Source organism: Bombus bifarius, unplaced genomic scaffold, assembly GCF_011952205.1.
Source record: "Bombus bifarius isolate JDL3187 unplaced genomic scaffold, Bbif_JDL3187 scf7180000007979, whole genome shotgun sequence".
NCBI classification, from domain to species: domain Eukaryota; kingdom Metazoa; phylum Arthropoda; class Insecta; order Hymenoptera; family Apidae; genus Bombus; species Bombus bifarius.
This window is the reverse complement of record NW_022884364.1, coordinates 2,092,461-2,117,588: the sequence shown is the minus strand read 5'-3', so window position 1 is coordinate 2,117,588 and position 25,128 is coordinate 2,092,461. Positions and strand designations below refer to the sequence as shown.

Below are 25,128 nucleotides of genomic sequence, written 5' to 3'. Positions count from 1 at the left end.
AATCGACCTATAATGGAAGGCTGAACTTGAAAAAGGAGAACTTTGTTGAGCTGTAGACAGAACTTGGAACAACTTCGAATTCATATAGGGGAAGCAAAGCGAATGAAGATATAATTAAATTCTAAGCGATATACACGGTGCCATCAACCGAGATTGGCCACACATTAGCCGGAAGACAACGCACTACTTTTCAAAAGTTTATGTTACGCATTCCGCTTGAAAATCGCCTTATCTGGCTGAATATGGTGGTCTTTTGAAGCACGTGAAGTGCACCACTTAAGTAACAAGCTGTACCACTCACGCGTGTTTAAGATTGTGGTTTCAAGACGATTGCTTCGTGTTTCTAGTAGGTGGTCCTTTACATCTAAGTTGCACAAGGGAAGGTGAAACGTGGATTGGAAATTTATGAGATTATCTCCTTTTCAAATGCGACTCTTCTGTAACACGTTCCACGTTAAATTGTTTAGAATCGTGTTTTACATTGCACCGCTTTGTGCATGTTTTTCCAAGTCTTATTGCGCGTCTATGCGGTCATTGAAATCACCGAGGTACGCGTAATAAGCATTCACAAGCGAATTGTGAACGCTTGTGAATTTAAACAAGCATTGGTTATTGCCGTCAGTCAGTTGGTGCGTGAGCGTGGAAAATCTTTGACAAATGCAATTTCTCTTAGGCTGATCGTTAAGAGTTCATTGTATTCAGATGTTTGTATGGACGTGTTTACCTTCAATTTTTCTATTTTTCTATTTGAATTTACGCCTGACGTGTGCAGTCAATTGCATTAAACGTATCGTATGGATGCGAAGCATTCTTTTTTATTGAGTCTATAAGGATACTAAACGCAATATGCGAACACTCATGCGACTATAATCGCGACGATCGATGTAATCGAGGTAGCAAAATGCGCCATTCCCACCCGTAATAATTTTTATTTGATATGGTGGCATCATTAAGCAACTCTCTTAACGATTCCATATCGATTTAGATGCCGATTTCTACTTCCATATACTTTTGCACTGCGAACGATAAAATAAGTCGCAATGATTGATATTTGCGTCATTAATTGTGGAGCCATAGGAACGCGTGCATGAAGGAAGGAATTATTTTATCGATAGAGTATTAATCTGCTTTTAATCCCCTAAGAATTAAAATATTCGCTTAAATTATTGGTTTCGAAAAAAATACATATACCTTTTCATAGCTTATAATGTTAGTAACGAATAAAAATATTAATCGATCGCAAAAGTACTAACGAGATGCGTCTAATTGAAAATCTAAAATATAGTCAAACTATTTTGTCGTGAATATCATTCTGACTAATTTCAATTTCTTTGATCGGTCATTCAGACTTATGTACATTGTACCATTGACCATAAATTTCTGTATACGCTATGCCCGCGAAATATTTTCGATGTTCCAAACGTTGTGACATACAATATTTGCGTATAATTTTGTCGAATGGTTGACACTTTTCAAATATCGATGGAAATGCGAGGCTCGGTTACGCGAGCCGACGATGGTTAATGGCGTTGCTGCTAATCGATCGTGTCGACTCGTTTGGTCGTGTTATCGCAGGAATGCGCGTAAAGGCGCAGACCAGTACAACGTTACCGACATTACCGGTGAAAACGAGCCGGAGAAACCTTCCTCTATTTCTACCTTCGGTGTGCTGCGTTTCCGCGAACAAGTACATACCTGCTCTTTCTTGGTTACAAGGCCGATACTGCCGACTTTACAACCGTTCGTCTCTTCGATGCTTTACAAGCGTTGTCTTCCTGAACGATGGAATATGTCTATGAAATTTTTCACCTTATCTCCTTTTTCTCCTATTGTCAGAACGCAGAATATAACATGGCATAGCTCGACTTCAAACATTTTGTAAATGGTATTTGTTAAAGCAATATACAAAAATACCGATTCTCGATCTTGCTCTCGATCTTGTAAAAAGACGCAACGATCATGTAGATGCTAAATCATTCGATCTACATTGCGTTCCGTAGCTCATGAGACACTTTGACGAGCGATAAAACGAACGACGCCGACAATTCGGATCCAATAAACCCCGATCTGCAGTTCGCGGTGTGTTCAAAGCGTAATTTGCAAACTCGACGTTCACTGGATTCGAATTAACTCGATTGAAATGTCGCCAGGACTCGGAGGACCACCGCGACGAAGAATGTGCTCAAGGCCGGTGATCGAGCACGACGGCGGAACTCTCCTCCCCCGTGGAAACAGGAAAAAATCTGGTGATCACGTTCGTGCGTCTCGTTTTACTGCAGAAAAACCAGTCGTTCGGTAGCGAGAAGAGACGAGAATGCATTCCGTTGCAAGGTTGTCGGCAGACAGGCAAACAAGGACGATTTCTTTCCACATCGTTGTCCTCAGCATCCTAATTCGAACGAGGAACAAAGCTCTGTTTGTTTTTTTCCCTAATCTTTCCTCCAGCCCGTGGAAGGCTATGTCTCTCGTGACTCGAAAGCACGTGGCACGCGTACACCTCTCGCGATTTCCACGACTGACTATTGGTTGGCCGCTTTTTACCTCCTGTTCCACCTGCTGCCCGTTTAAGTACAATATACACGCAATCGTACTCGAGCACGACTACCAAAAGCCCACGGAAACGAACAGAACTTCCAAGAGAAAATGCCAACAATTTTCGTACCTTTTCTGCATCCAGCAACGTTTTCATTTTTGGCTCTGCATCTTGTTACTGTTGCGTATTTCCCGGTTTGGCTGGCGTTTTTCATGACTGCACTTTCAAAAACCCTTTACGTTTCTTCTCTGCTTTTTCGAAAAGACGTACAGATAGAAAATTTACTGAATTCTCAACAGTATCGCGCGGTTCCAGGAAACTAATCGCAAAATTACAAATTCTTCTTGCGTACACGTCTCTTCTCGCGTAGGTTCGTAATATGGCGGCCAGCTGGTCAGATCTTGCTTCGTAGGCAATAGAGCTATCACCGAAAAGTGCACAAGCAAATGCAAGAAAGGGAAAGAACTGCTAGCTGTTGATATTTTAGCCCAAATGTACTGCACGTTCTCCACTTCTATTTAGAATTACGTGCACATGTTCCTTTGAAGTAAAAGCAATATTTAGGAAGGTATCTTTGATGCTTCATAAAGCATTTTCCCTCGAACCCGCGTAACTCCGCGTACATTTACCGTGCTGACAAATTACATATTACCTTGCATTCGGCTGCGTATAAATATTCATTCATGACAGCAAGGCAAAAACTCCAAAAGCGCCGAGTCGCGTAAAATTTGGGTCGTTCACGCCCATCCCGGTCAACTTATCTCGAAACGTCTCTTCCATTCGAAGCGTCGAAAGCTTTAGGCCGAGAGAAAAGTATTCGGTCGAGCAATAAAACTTTATCGACGCGAAGGTTTTAACCTGCGTGTCATTAAACCTGGTATTAACTTTGTCCGATATCGAATTGAGCGAACTGCATGTATATGTAATTTCGTTTAATCAATGTCTCGGCGGCCAAGAAAAAATGAGGGGGGCATAAAATCATCTTCGAGAAGCTTTATCTTTCGTATTGCTCATGCCAATTGCAACAAAACCTTTTCTTCGTAAAGTTGTCGGATGTTTTTTGACACCTATGAATCGTTTATCTCAAAGAAAACCATTCCCCTAGTTTTACGATACAAGAGATGGCGAATCTCTGGAAGTATCCCATTGCCAAATTTTCCAAAGGTTCTTGAAATTTGCTCGTTTCTTCTAATGTTAGTTCTGCATATTAAACGTCAAACAATATCGGTCGGATGGTCAAGCAAAGATTAAGGTATCCGTGCTGAACAGTCCCCGCAGCACAAGTAGGCCCCCCTTCCTTTCAGGGGCCAGCCGAGAGGCCTCTGTGTGCACCTGTGCAGGTTGAGAGGTGTTGTGTTTTCACCTGGCAGTTCAACCTACAATCGCGAGCAAGAAGGTTCCGCAGCCGCGATCCTCTCGCGTTCCATGCCCACGACGAGACGTCGCGCCTCAAACTCGTTTCCCGGTTTTATTTTGTTTAATCGGTCCTTGAACTTGCTCGTTAAATTAACGAGACATGGTGAAAAAAGATTACGAGGAAAACTAGAAGAAGGCCGATTAGATTTGGTGTTTCGAATAGGAAATGATGTCGTGACAAAGAAACGGGATAATATTTGGTCAATGGCAAGCAGAAATTGTTAAAATAACTTGGAAAGAAAGAAAGATCCGATGAGAAGCTTTTCTCAAGACAATAGTGACTGGAGGAATAACGAGGGTTCCGATTCCACCGCAGAATCTCCGTGATCAATTAATTCGATTAGTGGTTTCTTTCATGGAGCCGGCTTCGTAGAAGTTTCCAAGCGACGAGAAGCAGGATTTCTCCGTGATAGCGAATGAAATCGAAGTCTGGTGAAATTAGTCGCAAGAACGTTGTGTACCGCTTTATTAAGGGAACATATCGCGTCGGTTTAGCTCCATCCGTGATACAGGATATGCGTAATTTATCAGTGTTTGTGGAAAAATCTTGATCGTCTGAGAAAAAAAATTGATTACGCTTCGAGCAAGACATCATCCCATTGCGGACATAATCCGAAAGGTATTCCTTTCCAGGAAGTGGTTCATTATCAACAGCCAGAATGGACACCGTGCTGGAGAAGATGGGCAAGATAAATCTGGTAATGTTTTTGTGATCAACGTTGTAATATTTATATAAATGATTAATCGAACAAGCAAGACAACTCTACGAATGTGTAAAAAATACAGTCTCGTTTTCAAATTCGACATTGAAAATCGTTTTAATCTGGAAACTGCGCTTGAAATTCCTTTGCGCTTGTGCTCCTATGTAAGTCTTCTACTGTTTTTGCTCTCATTTCCGCAGCTAGCCGGAAACGTAAAGTTCTATAGATGATCTTGGATTGTGGTTCTTACACCGTGAAAAATCACTTGGCATACCACAAATCGATGCTCACTTCCGTCAATTAAAAGTTACCTGTTCACCTGGTAGGGACTGACAACTCGATGATAATCGTGTTTCAACTAGATTAATAAACAACCGTACGGATCGTGATATCGTCGTAGAAATTACATATTGAATTTTACCGTTCATAGGAAAATCACTCCGCACCATAATCGTATATGCAAACGTATGTAGTTATCCGTGTCGGTGATCGCGTTATATGTCTTTTTTCGGAACCATTCTGGTCAGCTTGGACGCAACTTGACTAGATGTTTAGCGATTACCTCGTTACGATCGACTGGTTTAAGTCTGGCTCGATCGTTTTTGCCGGCGGGATCGCCAGGGGCTCGCTTCGATAGTTGCATATTCCAACCCAAAGCTTGTGGATTCCTGCTACAACCACTGAATCACCCGCAGCAATAACTAAATTGCTATGAACTACCATGCTAAAAATCTTGCGTCTCTTGCGACGTTGTCGTATACATGGCATAACAGTTTTTCTTGAAAATTTCGAAAGCGTCCACGTTAATGAATCACGAAGATTGAAAATCCAATCGTTTGACGATCTTGGACAGATTTTGCTCTACACTATTGTCGTAAATCGTGCGTTGCGGAATCTTGATGTGGTTTAATCGCCCTTAGAATGCGCCCTTTGCGCGAGCAATTTTCTTTTTTCGTTACATTTATAGAAGCAGATTATGGAAATCGTAATCGAAAGGAGAAATCCTACTCGCGATTCTCTGGCTCTGATTATTAACAATGGGGCGACTGATATCGAAAGAGAGACTATGAGAATCTCTTACGATCCTCATAAATAAGTGAAAACGCAAACTAAACCTTAGGAGAAGATACGATAGACGAAGTATTGTGTACTCATTTCCTCGTTATAGAGATATATCGATTTACGTCGCTCAGATATAATGTCTCTGTCGAATCTGCTATGGTTACGGTTAATTAAATCTCACAAAACACGAGACTAATTAGCACTAAGTAAGTCAACTAATGTTATCGTCTCGTCTTTTCTCTCAATTTATAAGAATGCTTGAAGCAACGAGGAAGAAGCGATATTTTCGTTAAGGTACATTCACCATCGCACGCATCCGCGACTAATTAAAAATTATACAAGCAGATAAAAAAAGAAGCCCGCATCTAAACGGTTCCTTGTGCAAGTCGTTGCGTACGCTGCGCATCTATTCGCATTCTGTGCACGCATCCGAGTGCAAATTATGTATGTATATGTATATATACTTTGCGCCAGGCCGTTGTCCTTGCCTAATGATTCGACCAATTTTACTATGAATTATATTTTAGTACAGAAGTCCAATTTCCGATTTTTCTCAGACTCTGAAATATTCCTGTCTTCGATGAGGGAACACTGTGAAATTTGCAGGGCGAGATGTCGAGTCGAAAGTGTTCCCAGGTATCTCCATATATGGAAAAGCAATCGAGCATGGTGAAACGTATGTAACAATGGTCGCTGAAAAGTAACTGAATTATCGGTTTCGTTCTTTCTCCCGGTCGAACAGGTGTCTCTCTTTAGCCCGAACTCTCACCGAAGATATTCGGCGAGTGAAACTTTTTGGGTGCCCTCCCTTATCGGCGCCGATTGATCGATGCGTTCCATATCCGGAACGGGTATCGCAATCACTTAACATAGTAGAAGAATAGGTTCTTTAGACCTCGCTTTCTCCCTGTTTTGCACACGATCCTTCTGGAGTGGACACCGGGAATTCTTACTTAGAAATGAGAGAACAATCCGTGTTTTACTTCCTGAAGAGAAACGGAATTTTGTTGCGTGTTTATTTTATCAAAGGGAATCCAATCGAATTCTTGAATGGAGTTTGGCCTAGTTTGTTCGTATTCTAATCGTAACAGGAAGGAATTCGTGGCTTTCCGTCGTAAAAACTTAATCAGATACAAGTGTTGGTTTTATTGTGCCGGTTGTTACAAACCGACGTTCGTTTTTATGGGTTATGAGATGAAACATTCAACTAAAGGTGAACAGCAATAAAAAGACTTAATAAAAAGACTTAATAAAGAGTCCTTTGTTTCCTGGCGTAGAAAGAACAATCAATTTGAAATTTATCGATTTGACTATTTTAACGCGTAAACAGCGCTCACACGGATAGAAACAAATATTCCATTAGGCTAATAGCTGTCTATGGAAACAGTTACTGAAATTACCATTTCAGAAACAAACTTTCACATGCAAATGCCATTCGAAAATATCTTATTACGAATCCCTAAACATGTTTTCCTTGAGGAACGAAACGAAACTATGTACCTTGGTTGAATAGATTTAAATTCCAAAATCTTTCACTGGAACATTTTTTCCCATCAACATCAACATGGTCACCATTTTAAGTTATCTTTGACGTCTCTCACACACATCGTAGTCCATTTAAAAAATGCGGTGCAAAGATATCTGGTGGTGTCTGTAGATCGATCACCGAAGCTGTCAAATTCAGGCTAGACTCAAACATTCTGGTTCGTTTTCTTTCCAAGCATCCCGTAAATCATCGGATTTATGTCCCTTCCTGGCGTTGGAAAGCTGCTTTTAGACTTTCCACAAATTGTTACAATTTTGATCCTACGATTTCTTCTGTACATTTCTATGAATGTGGGAAATTTCCGTATCTCGAATTATAATCGACTGCGTTTTTTAATTACTTCAGCAAACCTTGAATTGCTGCAAAATTGCAGCAATCATAACACGATTAACACGACGATGACGAGACTAAGGAGGATCTTAGCTCTATTAAGTCGTACTTAGGTATCTTTTGTTCTCCTTTTCTGAAAATGTACATCCTCGAACGCGTGTATCGAGCGCAATAAGAGTAATCTCGTGCAGCCTGTCTCACGAAGCCGTTCGCAATTAACATTCTCGAATGATGCACGAGGCGATCTACGATGACAAATCACGCGAGAGTGTTTAACGTCGAGATTTCTAGTGGCGGGAGGTCATGAAGAATAGCTACCGAGACCGGATAACCGGTGCCGTGAGATTCGAAGCTCGTTTTGCTATTCCCTCGTCCTCTTTCTGTCCGATTAGCTCAGCTTGTTTAATAGAAATATTAGGAAATGCGAATTAATGATCGAACAAATGAAAACTCGCTATATTCATATAGATTCTATCTTTTATCTTCTTTGAGGCGAAAGCCCCGTTTTTTAAAGACTTATATCTCAATCATTGCAGCATGCAAATGTTGACGCTTGCCTTATTTTCACTGATAAATTATCATGTCAGCGACGATGGCTTCTTGCAATTTTATCCTCCTAGGCACCACGTGAATCACGTTGCAATCGGTTCGAGATACGTAGACACATCCGTTTAATAACCCGATTCGAAGCTGCTCTCAACTCTTTGTGCATCGTCCTATCTAAATATAAATCAACATATGAAATACTACGTGGCTCTCCCGGCTCCGATCGAAATTAGAATCTTCAGACCAGCGAGTTTCTCTTCTAAGGTTAATGTCATAATTGCGCGCGTGATACATAATCAAAAGGCATTCCTTAATCGACTGTTTTCTAAGCTCTTAAATCAGCATTGAAATTCACGGTGGAACGTATAAATTTCGGTCGAAGCGACGTAATCGCGAGATAACTGTTTGATAACACGTTCCCAATTAATCGATACCGCTTTATCGATACAATATTATAAATGATATCGAAATGAAATAAATTCCCAGCCTCACGCATTCTATTTTCGTAAGAGACGACAAAGTCCAAATGGCTCTAGTGTTCGATTTCATTCATTTACACGAAAATTCTTGTTCGAGTTTTTTGAATTCCAACGTGTTCCTCCGCTAGATGGAATCTACTTCCCAGAAGCCGTGTATATTTTTGGCAACGATCAAAGGAACGAGGGAGAAGAAGAGAAAATGGCCGTGGAAACTCTGTTTCCAGTCAACTGTTAGACATTTCGTGCGCGAATCCAATTTTCAATCTGGCTGACATACATTTCTCGCCATTGTTCATAACTGTACATCGTTCGATCAATTTAAATGGGTTAGGCTACGAGTTTTTAGATATTAGATTCTCCACGCTGAATCTAGAAAACCAAAGAAAGAGTTGAACGGTTCAATGAGCGTTGTACTCTTATACGACGCCTTTTTCTCCAATGAAACTCAGCTATCACATTCGTATAGCTGCTCCTTTATTTAACGAAATAAGATAGAAGATCGGCTCTATCGCTTGCGTCGTTTTGCTTAAGAAGTATATTTAATTAAACCTTTTAACTTTTCGTTCAGTCATCTCTGCGTTCACTTGAGTAAAATGTACAAGTTGACCCCATTTCTCGAATATCCCTGTATATTTAATTTATCAATGTAAATATTCTTTATTTTCAACGTAAACTCACCACGGCACTACCAAGATTTCCCACTACCAGTTAATGGTAATAGTTGTGATAACAAAGTCATGGATTCCATGATTGCCCTCGTTTCTTCGAATCGAAGAGGCGATGATTACCACGTGTCCCATGCATCGATTCACGCGAGACGAAACTCGAAAGTTTACCTGTGCTCCGCACGCAGAGGCCTCATTTTATGCGGGCCGAAACGACCATTGACAGAACCCGCGCTTTCGAGGCACCTTTTATCCAGGATGCGATTCATACTACGGTGAAAATCTGTCCGATTCTATGGCCCACTCAACGACATTTCTCGTATCCGGACGATTAATGAAGCGCAGAATTAATCGGCGCCTTTCAAATGCCATCGATTACATGACCGTTCGTCATTCATTTCACGATTTTCTTTCGTCCAATCGGCTATTCGAGCATAATTTCCTTCAGAAATTGCGATTGCAAAACTCATTGCACCACTGACGCGATTATGTAAACAAATTGGGTCTCATCTTCGATATATTCTTCCAACAATCCGTTCTTGGATTTCACTTCGTTTAGATCGAATGTCTACTCTGATATTTGTGCATGATTGAGTTATTCTGTCAAATCAAATATAATTTACATTTCTGAATCGAGCAATAGTTAATGCTGTACAATCGTGTCGCAATTTGAGAACCACTGATCTATTTGTATTTACAGTTGCGAATCTGTAACCCGTGACAGGCTGGCGTGTCTCGGTGTCTTACGAGGAAACGATTTAGGCGTAGATTAAATCGTGCAACCTTGCTGAGTCTGTTCACGAAAGTATGTATCGTAAATATTGTCTTCGGCAAACTATCAGTTATCGAAGAATTCCCATTACATACGTATTACATATCCGTGCCAGTAAGTCTTCCTCAAACGGAGCAGTTAGCAGGTTAGTCCGTTGATATTTTTTCCATTTCTTCGATCGACCCGCATTCCGATAGAAACGCGAACTACGACGCGAAACGAAAGCGATTTCTATGACGGAAGAATCGAGTCCATCGGTGACATAGAATTTCCACAAAGGGTTCCGCTCGAGGGAAGATGAATTTCGCAAAGCAGATAATGTTGCACGTCACGAAACGTTGCCACGATACTCGACCATCGTGAGTAGCCGCATACTCGCGAACGACGGTTATGTGTGTACAACATTCTCGTTACACGAGGCTCCAGCTAACGGCTCATAGAAGGTTACAATTACCTCGGGCAACAGCTGTTCCATGAAATAAAGGGAACGATGCTGTCCTCGGCTACATGGTAACGTCTATGCGTCACACGCAGACCTGCTGAATTAATTGAGAAAACCTAGCTGGATCCTCGAGCCTAACCGGAGTTTATGCTTTCCAAGAGAAAGGTATTAAGGTGTAGATGTTCGTATTCGTCGTTGAATAATATCGTGAAAATACAATAACGAGGATAATCGGCACAGCCATAAATTTCCACGACAGTGTGAAAAGTAGCTGCGACTATAGAAGCTACATTTTTTTAGATCATCGATACGCAATAAAGTAAGAGTGAAAAGAGGCTGAATTTCGAGCGACTCGGCGTCTCGAGTTTCTCCGTTGATGTTTTCCCAACGTCTGGGCATATTTTGCTGGGACGCGCAGTTGGCATAGCACGTGATAACAGACGTGAGATAAGGTTGTACCATTTGCTGAAAACGATCAGTCATCGGGTAAAACTCAATAATCAGTTGTCGCTTCTTATCTTTCACTATGTTACTGTTCCAAATTTTACAAAGGTACATCGCAGGCATACCTTCTGTCGGAGAATTCCAGACATTAATTTTGCTTCTGTACAATGGTCGTTTATCAATACTTTTTGACGAAGGAGACCGCAAACATATTCATATATACCTGCACGATAACCCACTAGCAAAAATTACCGGCGTTCTTTATTTTTCCGTGCGTGGCGATAAGAAATTCGACGGTACGATAAGAGGGACTTCGTTGACTCGACCTCGTTGTCGGCTCGAGACTCTTCGGCTCATCAGCCAAGAGGCAGTCTCGCCGGCGCTCTGATGCGCCCATACTTTGAACGTGCAAAAGTGAAATTCGCGAGTAATTGCGCTCTCCATTACGATCAGTACCGTGTCGTCGCCTTCGGCCTTCCTATCCTTCGTTGGAGAAATAAAAGTGTTATCATCGAATCAGCCGCATGTCGTCCACTAACCAACACGAGGAAATTGAGCCCTGTCCGGAACCCGGACAGGACGGTTGGACCTCGAGATTCTTTTCAGTAGGTGTTCGTGAAGTGAATTTATGTTGGGTTAATTACCGGTGTATAGCATAAATCTGTGACTGTGTTAGGTACTTTTAGAATTTGAAAAAAATGTCGTAATTTCGACGAGGAATAGAATGAATTTTTGCGTAACACGAATGACAAACCAATCATCGCATCGTTACGACGCTGTCATACAAGAGCTGCATTACGTTCGGGTTCCGTAACAAGTTGCCCTACCTGTTCTTTTTATAACGTTTGGTACCGTAGGAATTCATATTGGACAAAAGCGAGTGAAAGGCAATGTTTTTCGTTTTAGACAGGCGCGTCTTTACGACGAAACGCGATTCCTAAAGCTCGTAAGTCCGATCTTTTAGGAAACTTCTTTGTCCGAATATCGATTGGAAAATTTAGTATCGTGACATTTTATCGGCGAATCGATTAAGTGATTGGGACGTTTTCTGACTTGCAGAGGATTCCGAGCTGTCCAGTGAAGAGTCCACAGCCCTTGAAGGAATTCGTGGGTCGCTGCCAGACGATGCCATCGCGGGTGAAAAAGTCTTTCTGCGGTTGCCTTCAGGTAAGAACGAGAGTTGCTACAATTAGAAACTCCATCCAACCAAACAAGTCCTTACAGCAATTATGAGTTACCCTATAATTTGTCCGAGTTTGCCGATGCGCTGTCTATCGGCTGGCCGAACAAAAATTATATGTGTTTCGTTTCATATTTTCTCGGCGAAACGCGTACGATCGATAAGAACTTTTCTCCAATTTATAAGCGTAACGAATCTTTCGTTAATTCTACTTAACCATTCTGCAAACGGTACTATTATTACGGCGCAAATATTTGCAAATAAAAACAATCGGAAAATAGAAGCATAACGAAACGCTTGAACGAGAACAATTAGTGGATCGCGGCGGGCGAGAATCGATTTCGTGCCTACCGCAAATGCGGTTCCGCATTCTATTCGCTCGAATCGGTAACTAGCAAACGAGAACTGATTACCTGAACTTCTACGAAGCAGATTGTCATTAGGAAGTAGTTGCGTAAGTCAAGGTAGAATAGTTTGAACGAGAACAAAATACACGTAGAGACGGCGCTTTTCCGAAGAGTCGAAACGATGCTAAGTCGCGTCAAGATGACTCGTTTGGATCGGTCGAATTCCCGTACGAGCAGAGAGATGATGCCGTATTAAATCATCGTGCCAGGCACACACCCATAAATGCAAAGCATTCTCGAATGACATCTGCAATGCAAAAGCAACACGTGTGCGTTGCCAGCGCGTGTTCGAGTCGTCGAGATTCCCAGACTTTTTGATCCCGAAAGGGAACGTTCTCGACCGTGTCCGTATAATTTCACTGGGATTTCTATTTGGTCGAGGAGAGACCGGTTACTTTCTTCGTTCCGTAAACAGCTCGTGACACCGTCTAAAGAAACTTCAAATCGCGATAAGCATATAATCGGATTAATCGCATACGCGAATCTAAGCTATAATTTTGATACGAAACTTAGGAATTGGTCGAAGGAGAAAGGCGAATCGGTATCGGAATCGAAAGTGTTGAAGATTGGATCATTAGCAAAGTTCGATGCTTCTTCTTTGCATTCTGGACGAGCATGCAATTATGGCATATAAATGAGTTATAAATCGGTCACGATCTCTTCTGAACCGGAAAGCCGCCGGAAGTGCTGCTAAAAATTAGATGCTGAAACGATTCCTTGCGTTACTCGATGCGTTCAACGCGCGAGATGTTCCATTATGTTCAGATCGACGAATCTCATTACGTTGTGATGCAACATAAATTCGTATAATTCTTATTGTTATGTAGAAATGAACGATCATAAACGAAAAATGTTGCTTTTATTCTGTCGTTGAGAATTTTTGCTATTCTGTATGAGCTGCAACGACAAATGACGTTGTAAATCTGACAAGAAGGATTTCCAATAAATCCTGACACCAATGCTTCCATGTGAAATCAAAACTATACATTTCCCTGTCTCCGTTAAGTGATAAATAATTCAGTGGTCATCGCAAGGTGGGCGCGAATCAACGACGAAAAATATGTGCAATGTCTGTTCAAAATACTTTGAACGAGAGATCGCATTGTCACGAACCGGTGCATCTTCTTCATACAAATTATCCAGACATCCTGGGTCTTTGACTGCGTGGCCCGTGACGGTACAGATGTCCCCCTCGATAAAGGAAATTCAACTTCCTTTTGAGAATCGATGAAGCTTGAAGATGACCACTTTCGAATGCACTTTGATCGATTAAGAAGTGGTTTCTTCTTGTGACAAGAAGATCGCGCGGTGATGATGCTTTATAGTTAAGAGGTATCTTCCAAGCTAAAATAGAAAGGAAAGAAGATTGCAATACGAAATATATTGTCAATATTGTTTATTGCTGCACTACTAAACTTTACGTCTCTACGTTTTTTTAAAGTAAAACTATTAAATTCTTTTTATTCCTTCATCTACTTGCAATGTCTTGACAAAATTGACACGTAACTTTTTTTGGGCGATAGAAAGACGTGACGACCGAAGTTGTAGTCGAAGATAGTAAACTTTCTCATGCATTTATATCGCCTCTTTGACACGGTACAACGGTCAACGTAATTAACTTTAAACGCAAGAGCGACAGCGACGATGACCAATTGATTAAACGCAGGACCCAAATCATTGTAATAAAAAGAAACGCATCGACCTCAATCTTGTGAAACAATCGGCGTCTTTTTCATCTTATATTCCTATATTAAATACCAGTGAGAGATTTTTCAGATAGCATATATCGTCGACAACTGACGAACTCATTCATAGTTTATGTCTTAATTTAATAATGGACGCCTTATTCAAGGCACTGGTTTTTCGGTTCATAAATGCTCATACTGTAGAAAGCAAAGAGGAAGCTTGGCTCAAAGTTAATAGCTCAGAAAGTGTATGGTATTCTCGTTTTTCGACGATTCTTCCATATCCATAGATCCACATTCGAGAACACTTCTTTCGTATTTCACGAACGACCATAACATCGTTGTTCCTTGGAATCGAGTAAAAAAAAAAAAGAGAAACGTGTGTCCACTTCCAGGAGGAATCCATCGCGATTCCCATCCAGTCGTCCTTGAGGGAATCCTATGACCCGTAGATTCCATTATGCCGATCAACCCTGTTCAGCGGTTCCGTAGTACTACAGGGCGTGTCCAGAGAGGAAAAGGAGTCTGATACTCTACGGTGAACATAATCGTATTTCCAGCATCCTCGAAGGTTCTGTAGTCGTTTTTTCAAGCGGCAGATCTGTCGAACGAGAGATCCGATGGAATGCGCCATAGAAGGTAGCAAGCGGCGCGTTGGAAAGTCTACAAACGATCGGTATCGCGTGTGACTGGTGGAACACAGCGTTCTTTACGTGTTTCGCGGCGACGCTTTCAATTATCGACGATACTGGAATTTATTACATATATATACGCTTACCGCGGTGCTAACGGAAGCGTAAGAAACGATGAAAACGCGCTCCTCACCGGGCTTTTTCTTAGGGGATCATTGGACTCGGATGCCTGTTGCTCGATTTGCATGTCTCAACGTTGTTCATTTTGACGTCTCGGATCCTTCGCTATTCGTCGATCGTACTAACAATTTTATCGCTCATTCTTCTTACCGTTCAAGTCGTCTACTTCTGATTGCCTCTAAAGTTATATGCAGTGGATGACGCGCGACGAAGGCGAACGTAAACGCATCGGGAAAATGTTTCTTAAAATTCTTTCGTATCTTTCGTATCTTCGTTCCTTCCACGTTTGCAAAATGGTAGGCTACCCAAGTCATTTTCTCTGTTTCAAATGCTACAAGTTTTTGATTCGTTTCTAGACAATTTTCTACTCTTCTGTAACGTTTTGAAGAATTCGACCACATTTTTCGGTTTTACGACGCTTAAATTACCTTTGTAAGCAACCCCACGACCGCGATGTTTAGATCGGCATTTCTCGTGCGAACTTCGAGGCTGTAGAGTAGTCGAACGAGAGAGTATCGTCTGTTCCGCGACGTATAAGCATCATTTGACAAGAAATTCAGTTCGTAGAATCGCTTCAAGATCTATTCGCGGCGAGAAACGGAAAAAATTATGCTAATGCCGGCGGGTTTGACGCGATCACGTCCCAGGGGATTTCTTGCCAGGCTTCCGAGCCACTTCAACCTCATCGGTTTATTGCGAACTCGACGCTTCCGAAGAAGCGTATGTGCTATCCGCAGAGAGCAACTCGATTGCCGACGTTGTTTCCCATCGCCCATCTGTTCCATTTGCTTCGAAGCTTCTGCAATTTCTTCAAGATGCAGAATAGAATACGGGCGTAATGACTTTCTTTCGAGATCTTTCGAAATTACATCACGATTGTTCGAACGATTCTGAATCTTTTTTTTTAAAACTTACAGCATTTGCAAACTAATCCGCACCGTATATTGACTTTATTCTCCTCTCCGACCACAACGAGTAATTTTTTTCTGGGCTATCGTGTGTTACAAAAAGTATCTATCGACGATGAAACTAGTTTTCAACGAGTATTAGCACGTGATCATGCTACGAGACCTATAAAGAGTAGACAGTATGCCATATCTGCAAATCTCATTGCGCTTAATTTCCGTGTTACGTTGACAACCTACTCGCCCACGCGGGCGTGGGTGTCCTTAAACCTGAAACGATCTGCGCGAGAGGTACTTTTACGTGTTCCCTTTCCACCGGAAGGCAACCCGTACAGTGAAACAAAAACAGAATCTATAGATCTCCTTGCCAAGTGCAATGCCAGTAAATTCGAATCAATTGGTTCGACGTGCTTAGGTGGTGAGTTACATTCCAAGGTTCATCTAAGGTTAGATCCCTGGAAATTGCAAGGAAGTTATCATCGAGACGAGTTCGTGACACGAGCGCGTATAATATTTCGCTTTCGTTTCAAGCCGACCGATTATAAATCACATCGCGTGCAGCCGATGAATACGTGGTTGTGCTAAATCGGGTCACTTTATACAGTTATAACGTTGCTTCCAAGATCGTGCCTCGGATTACGCCTGTTATCAAGCTACAACAGAGAGATGCCGGAGGAAAAATATGCTTATGAGAAGGTAGGACGCGGAACTGCATTCAGCGGTCGTTTGCGTTCCGTACAACGTCAGGTTATATTTTATAATCATCTTCTCAACATAGTGCAATAACAAAGTTTATTACGTGCGGACGTTGAACACGTGGTCGTTTACGAGCAGGGTGGTGATCGATACTGGGATTCGAGTTGATGTCGGACTTTCCAGCGATCGGCCGAGATCTTTCACCCAGAGCGTCGTTCGTAATCATGACACATCACATTCTTTAAACCTATCTTCTGTTTGACCAAAGACAACGTAGTTGATAAAGATTTTATAGCAAACCATGATTTACGATATATGTCTTCCAATTTGAAAATTAAGTTTAAAGAAGTTCGTAAAGAAAATCGTTTTGTTAGTAAGAATAAAATTTGTGATACGAAGGAGTTTAACGAAGTTTGTCGCAGGTTACCGCGTGTTTTCTCAGCAGTTCTCAAACGATAAATCTACTTACGTGTGAACACCGTATGAACCGCGTTGCTCAAAGCGGAGAAACCCTAGCCAAGCGATACATTACCATCTCGATTTTTCGCCGAGGAATCTATCCATGTTATTTACTCGACGCATTCGTCACGGTGGATAGACTTTCGTCCTACGAGGAAGGTGGCCGTTGGAGGGAGTCTGTCGCGTAAACTCGACGAATCCAGCTCCGAACTGACCGACCTCCTTCGCCTTTTTACGCTGAAACTCACGTGTGCGTGCCGGCAGGCGGTCGCGTGTCACGCTTTATGGCATCTCCTCTTATTTCGCGTTCACGTGCTAGTATCGCGCGTGAACGCGCCGCGAGCGTTAACCTGAAACGAATTGAGGGATGCTGGATGTTGCAAGCGACTTTTGAGGAAATTGAGCGTTGGACGATCGGGAAATTGGTTAGGAGCGGATTGGGAAAATTTCGATTGTTATATTGAGAAAACTCCTCTTAGAATAAAAACCGAGTAATTATTTCTGCTATCTACACGATAAATCTATGCATTTCTACAGCAATGCGGAATTGACTATGTAAACTATGGTGCAAATAGTTTGACGATGCTCTTGTCAACAGACTGTTAACACTGCTAATATTCTTAGTTTCTCGCACTGACTATTATCTTAACACAGTTCTTCGTATCGCTTCGTGATAACGGTCAAACACAACGAATATGTGAAAAATACATCACGTGAACCAGGAGCTTGCACGAAGTTGCTCAGCGAACGATAAATATTTTAAATGGCACGCATATTCTCGGTCGTAGCATGATGTTTGCGAAGAATAAATCGACGGCCTGGTACGTGAATATAGGTAATTTCCTAGTCACGTGTGAAAGTACCTTAGGAATCCAGTGCCTGAGCCGGTCCCCTGACCTTTGCTGCCTCTGGTTCTGACTGCTCGAGCCAAGCGAGAGAGGCACGAGAATGGTACAGTGCACGAAGTTAATGGTCCTTCGAGGATCGCAAATACAGGTTGAACTGGACCACAGTATAACTCGAACATCGTAATAATTTGATAAATATAGCATACCATTAATGTGTATCGAAGTTCATGACAATATTTTTATGCAAAATATTTGATACAAGTTCGATATAAAAGGCGTCTCGTGTTTGATCGTCGATCACGCACACTGTACACATGTAAAGTTGGTTCACAGCGGCATCTCGACGAGCAGCCAACTCCGCGATTTAATGCCGAGGCTCGTCTTCAATAAGGTCAAGACCTGGTTACATACCCTCGATCGTCTTCGTTCCCAATCGGTTTTCACGGAAAGTCAAAAATATCTGGCGATGTTTAAACGAAACAGGTCGAACCCAATTCCGTGACATTTTTCTCAATTTTTAGCATTTCCTGTGCGATTATTAAAATAACGTCTCCATGAAATCCTTCCGCGTTGAGCGGCAACGAAGTAACAATTGCTTCCCCGTTTTATTGCTCCTTTCATCATCATCATCATCATCATCATCTTCATCTTCATCATCTTGCCTCTCGTATCCTGCAAAAACAAGCCTGCAGGGAAACCAAATGATTATCTATGAAAGCAGCGGTTGCAACAGCTGACTGAAAATATGGCTATGTTTCTTCTACATACAGGATGACGAGCCACCGGAAATCACGTATTGCGTTGTGGAGCACACGGGTACGCTCACGCTTCAAGCAATGACGCCCACCCTGCCGATGCCTGCCGAGGAAGAACTGAACAAGATGTTCCTCGAATTGGTCGACGAGCTGGACCTGACCCAGGCCAACCGACAGGCGGTTCTGGCACTTCCGGCGAACAAAAAGTGGCAGATATATTGCTCCAGGAAAGGTAACGGCACGCTTGAGAATGGTGGACTCAGAACTACAGATCTGAGCGGGGATCCCGAGGATTATATCAACAGACTGAAGACGATAGCTAGTGTAATTATTTCGTGATTTTTCATTGTTAACTAATGAATTAATATTTGTGTTAATGAAGAACTTATTAATTTCAGAGTCCTTTTCCCGAAGAGGGCGAAGAAGTTTCGAATCAGATGCGACAAACCGAAGCCCTAAAGACCGCTTTGAGGACGCAGCCGCATAGTTTCGTGCTCAGGTTTATAGAACTCGATGGATTGAATGCTCTGTTACAAGTTCTTGGAACTATGGACGCGGAGGCAGCTAACAGCAACCTTCATACAAGTGTGATAGGGTGTTTGAAGGCGTTGATGAACAATTCGGTAGGATTAGGTTGTAATAATTGACCACTGAACACTTTTAAGCGAGAAGTTCTATCGAAATTCTAATCGTCTTTGCAGAATGGAAGAGCACACGTACTGGCGCACCCTACTGCCATCAATACGATATCCCAGTCGCTGGCGACTGAAAACATCAAGACGAAGATATCCGTTCTCGAAATTCTGGGCGCTGTTTGCCTGGTTCCAGGTGGTCATCGAAAAGTCTTGGAAGCTATGCTACATTTCCAGCAGTATCATTCCGAACGAACACGTTTCCAAAGTATTATAAACGATTTGGACAAGAACTTCGGTATCTACAAAGACAATCTGTCTCTGAAGACGGCGATCATGTCGTTCATTAACGCGGTGTTGAATTATGGACCAGGTCAAGTGACTTTGGAGTTTAGGTTACACCTGAGATACGAATTATTGATGCTCGGTATTCAACCGATTATCGAAAAGCTTAGAAAATATGAAAATGAGACGTTAGATAGGCATTTGGATTTCTTTGAAATGGTGAGAAACGAAGACGAGAAGGAGTTGGCGAGGAAGTTCGAAAAGGAACACGTGGACACGAAGAGCGCTACGGCGATGTTCGATTTATTGAGGAGAAAGCTCAGTCATACCGCTGCGTATCCTCATTTGTTGAGTCTTTTGGAACACTGTCTTCTATTACCTCGTAAGATATCTTCTTTTCACTTACTCGTACTACTCGCTTGAAAAGGAAGATGTTTATCTGTTATTTCTCTATTACTTCCAGTCGATTATGGCTCCCATCCTCAACACTGGCTACTGTTCGATCGGATCGTGCAACAAATCGTTCTCCAGTCAGAAGGAAATGATACAGGTGTCACAAGGAATCCCGACGTCGCGCCGATTGAGATCAACGTGAAGGAAATTGTTCATTTGCTCGCAAAGGAAGAAGAACTCGTCGCGGCCAGGAAGAAGGCAGAGGAGTTGGAGCGAGAAAATTCCGACATGTCGAGTAGACTAGCCAAGAAGGAACAAGAGTTAGATCTAAGAACACAAGAGAAAGTAATTTATCGTCTTGTCTTGCCAAATTGAGATCGTTGTCCGCTCTTGTTCTCATCCGTGACCTGACCTACCTTTCTAGGAAGATATAGAGGCCAGCTTGGCAAGGGTGAAAGAACGCCTCGAGAAGGAGACGTCGATGCATATAGAGACGAAGCAGAGGATTTCGGAATTGCAAGACAACGTCGAGACGCTATCTCGACAGATAAACAACGAGAAATCGGAGAGGAAGAGGCTGGAACAATTGGTAGCTTCCGGAAGCTTACCGGACGATGCGAAAGCGACGATTAAAATCGTCGAGGACGAGGTTCTTGAGAAGGTTGAAGCCAAACCAATGCCACCCCCGCCCCCGCCTCCGCCCTTGGCACCTCCACCACCTCCTTGCCTAATGCCCGCAGCTCCTCCTCCGATGAAGGTAGGATAACCTTTGATCTTTAACAATTGCCAACTTTCTCAGTTACCGCAGTACATTGAATAATGAAAAGAATTAAACGTATCCAGGTGGAGATAATCAAGAATGTTCCTCAACCGAGCAATCCCTTGAAGTCCTTTAATTGGTCGAAGATACCGGAGCAAAAGTTGCAAGGCACTATATGGTCGGAACTCGATGACACGAAGTTATATAACGTCATGGATCTAGAATCGATCGATAAAATCTTTTGCGCTTATCAAAAGAACGGAGTGTCCGCGGAGGGTTCGATCGAAGATCTGCGAACCCTAGGAAAGAACAAGAAGACCATGTCAGTGATTGATTCGAGGAGAGCTCAGAACTGCACGATTTTGTTGTCCAAGTTGAAAATGTCCGACAACGAGATCACTAGAACCATCCTCTCTATGGACCAACAGAATATTCTGCACATAGACATGGTTGAACAACTATTGAAGTATATCCCATCGTCTGAAGAAGCTGCTCTCTTGGACATACATCAGAAAGAGCTTCAGAACAGGGCCGATTGTTTCTTATACCAAATATCCAAGTACGTAGATCTATACCTCCTATCGTTGATCCTTTCTTTTCCAGAAATAACGTTTTTGTCGATGCATACCAAACGTTTAATCGAATATTTATGACAAACGAAACAAACGGAGTATCGTATATACGTTGCGCTGGTATAAAACTTGATCAGATAATACTCGGTGACATTCTAAAAAGATATTTCCTGATATTCACGTTTCAGAGTGCCGCATTACGAGCAAAGATTACGATCTCTTCACTACAAAAAGAAATTCGCTGCCAGCATTGCGGAATTGACACCGAGAATGCGTGCGGTGCTCGAAGCTAGTCGACAGGTGGCCAGGTCCCGGCGACTTAGAAAGCTCCTGGAATTGGTCTTAGCTCTAGGGAATTACGTAAATCGCGGAAACGCTCGCGGGAATGCCTGCGGTTTCCGCTTAGCTTCCTTGAATCGTCTAGTCGATACCAAGTCTTCTTGCTCCAAAGGCACGACTTTGCTGCACTATTTGGTTCAAATCCTTGAGTCTAGGTTTAGAGAGGTGTTGGACATCGAGGAGGATATGCCTCATGTTCGAACCGCAGCTAGAGTTAGCATGGCTGATCTGCAGAAAGAGGTGGCTAATTTGAAAAATGGTCTTCAGGACGTTCAAAGGGAAATAGGTATGCTTCGTAATTGCCTTGATTAATACTATTAGGTCGTACGAAAAGTTTCTTTCTTTTTATAAGAAAATAATGGACGCACAACGTTTTTCGTTTTATATTATTTTATCGAATTACGTATGACCCATTTGTTCCCCCAAAATAAAGATCACAACGATCGACAAATTAGGTTTCGTGTTTGTATAAAGATGCGCCGTTGTAAAAGACGTGTCTGTAAAAGAAAGACACTTTTCGGACAACCTAATGTTATGTTTTACGATTGCTTTAATTTTATCGACTTTTTATTAGAATTCCACCGTGGTCAGTCTCAAGTACTTCAAGGAGACATGTTCTTACCAGCAATGAGAGATTTCCAGGCACAGGCTACATGTAGGTTAGCGGAAGCGGAGGATCTGTTCCAAGATATGAAGACCAGAGTAAGTTTCCAGACTGGTTGTATACAATTGCCAAGTTTTCTTTCACCCATTGACTGAAATTTCTGCGAATAGTTTGACCGAGCAGTGAGGCTGTTTGGCGAAGATTCAGCAGGCGTGCAGCCAGACGAGTTCTTTGGCATTTTTGAAAACTTCCTACAGGCGTTAGCTGAAGCCAGACAAGACGTGGAAAATATGAGGAAGAAGATAGAGGAAGAAGAACGAAGAGCAAAGCAAGAACAAGAGGTACGTAAAATGCGAGATACTCGCGTTGTATTTCTTCTGCGCTAATCCTTGAGTAATCATATTCTTTGAAACAATTTATATTAGCTTCGGAAGAGGACAATGGAAAGAAAGAATTCTCGCGAGGGAATATTGAACAGTATCTCCTTGAGCAAAAAGAACGAAGCCAATAGCAATGGACAGAACGACAATAAGGGTGAATTCGATGACTTGATATCGGCTCTTCGAACCGGCGACGTTTTCGGAGAGGATATCGCGAAATTTAAAAGATCAAAGCGCAGACCTGTGACTCCGAGCGGCCAAGAATCGCGAAGACACAGCGCGCACAGAGAAGATTCCAGGGAAAGACATTGAAATCTTTTCTGGAATTGCTAGTGACGTTAACGTCGTTCGAATCATTTTACGATTTAAACAATATGTGATAGAAAGGAAACATGAATGTTGCGTTGAAGGAAATCAATTCCCCTGTAGGAATAAAGGAGAGAATCGAAATAACGGATACGGATTAAGTACGAAACGTGTAAATAGAATAACAAAATGAAGACTACGAAACTTTTACTTTTCGTAAATTCCTTCATCGATTACGTAGTATTATCTTCGGATGTAATTCCTCTTTAATTCATTATCTCTAAAGTCTTCCTAATTCACCGATCGTAATTCGTTTGGTGCATTATGTTTCGTGAAGTTTGTTCGATCATAAATTCGGAAAATTGTATACACCTTATATTCTTAATCGAATCTCATGTTTCGTTTTTGCAGTTATTCCTGCACATATCTGACACTGTGTTCGATGTTGCGTAAGAAATACGGCAAAGAAATATCCAGGAATACGAAATCGTGTGAGAACGCGATCTTTAAATTGACAAGACCAAAGCGTCGTACGATTAACGATGCTTTAGCGCACTCAATTTCGATAATTTCTCTTTTTTTACACAATGATAACCAAATAGAATTTTGTGTTTTTATCATCGTATACGACGATTAAAATTAAGCGACATTGCATAAAAATTGCAAAATCGAAAAACTGAGCGAACGCAAGTTTGTACATTGTTAAAAAGCGTTTGTGTTACGAGTCAGGCAAGGGTATCACGCGATAATTTTCTGTATATAGTCATTATGCGTTTGTTCATTAAGGTAGTCCGCGTTTAACGGCAGTGATTTGCAAAACTTCGACGAAAGAACATCGTAGCGATCGGGCCAAGGAGAGGTAACGAACAGAGAGAAAACGCAACGCGATCCTAAGAACGATAGACCTGTTACAATTTTGAAAAGACTTCGATTTTCATACGTCGACGAATATTCTTACCGAAATTTTCGATGCTTTTTGAGAACAGCGTGTTCTTTTTATATACTGAGAAACATACCAGAGAGGGCCATTGCATACTTGCAACTCTATTTCAGCCTCGGGAAACCTACAAGTCTGATTTTGTATTTTAGAAAAGGACCTAATAATTAATTAGATTATTTAGAAGCTCGTTAATAATTGCCGAGTCGTTGATGGAATTCGTGTTAGTTTTCGATGTGTAGACCAGAGAAGGCGAAACGATTAGACAAGAGTTCGTTGTATAGCAGTCGATGTTTTGTAAGCTTTTGTATTTTTGTAAATATTCAGTATCGATGTCCTATTCTTGTCGATGGCGGCAGCCCGATAATATATTACTGCGTCCTTAATGTCACATGTATTAATATATATATATATAAAATATACCGAATAAACGTGAAATTCAAATCTTCACTAGCACTTTTTTATCTTAATTTTTTTTTTTTATTGGTCAGATAAAGGTTTTATTGATCAATAAAGGTTCTTTTATTTGAAACAGCTTCCAATTTTCGTTCGTTAAATATTTCAGTCTTTTTCTTTTCTTTTTTCGATATTAATCTTCCGTGATTCAAAAAATACCGGTTGCCGATAAATTACCGACGTGTAAAGAGTGAACTTCAATAGGATGTCCGCAGGACAAGCATAATACCGATTTCCCTGCACTTCTATAGATGTCGTCATGTTATCGAATACGAAGCATATGCAAATAATTTTCTACGAATTGTTACTATCTATACGACATCTGTAAATTATTATTTTATGTACGCTTAGTTAGAAACTGATTTTTGTGACGAAGTACGAATTTTTATTTCGAATAACACTCGTCAAATTTTGGAATAGAAGACTCCACGTTAAATGTGGCAAAGAAAAAAAAAAGAAAGAAAAGCGAAAGGAAGAGAACGAAGCAAATAAAATAAAAATAAATTCAATACTAAATCCTAACCATATTAACGATGTTCGGGCATTCGTTAAAAATTTAGGCCGCTGACTTATTTTTATATCGCTCTGTCTAAATTCAAACTGCGCGATAATTAATAAACTTTTAATTATTTTTTCGCGTCAAAGGACTTTCTATATCGGGTGCCATTACCGTCAGAAGAAAAATTTCACAATACATCGAAGCCCATAATTCGTTTTTTTAAATGAGAATTATCGAGTGCAGTTCAACGCGTCCCCTGAAAAATCCAAGGGCATCATTAGA

General features: G+C 41.5%; 1 protein-coding gene across 6 annotated transcripts in view; it reads left to right on the top strand.

The window, feature by feature from the left end:
- Positions 1–24,341, top strand: part of LOC117204637 (disheveled-associated activator of morphogenesis 1) — a 43,459-nt gene extending 19,118 nt beyond the window's left edge. For 3 of the 6 annotated variants that reach the window (XM_033442192.1, XM_033442191.1, XM_033442194.1), the window contains exons 2-12: positions 11,996–12,103; positions 18,699–19,007; positions 19,082–19,306; positions 19,385–19,982; positions 20,064–20,338; positions 20,418–20,750; positions 20,837–21,312; positions 21,514–21,950; positions 22,239–22,366; positions 22,439–22,609; positions 22,694–24,341. In XM_033442192.1, coding sequence (XP_033298083.1) covers positions 12,062–12,103; positions 18,699–19,007; positions 19,082–19,306; positions 19,385–19,982; positions 20,064–20,338; positions 20,418–20,750; positions 20,837–21,312; positions 21,514–21,950; positions 22,239–22,366; positions 22,439–22,609; positions 22,694–22,960 — 3,261 coding nt within the window. In that variant the 5' untranslated portion in view covers positions 11,996–12,061 and the 3' untranslated portion in view covers positions 22,961–24,341. Of the gene's footprint in view, positions 1–4,624; positions 4,648–10,068; positions 10,196–11,268; positions 11,542–11,995; positions 12,104–18,698; positions 19,008–19,081; positions 19,307–19,384; positions 19,983–20,063; positions 20,339–20,417; positions 20,751–20,836; positions 21,313–21,513; positions 21,951–22,238; positions 22,367–22,438; positions 22,610–22,693 lie in introns of those variants that run through there. The other 3 variants (XM_033442190.1, XM_033442193.1, XM_033442188.1) reach the window with 3 other exon arrangements.
- Positions 24,342–25,128: the final 787 nt, after the last annotated feature.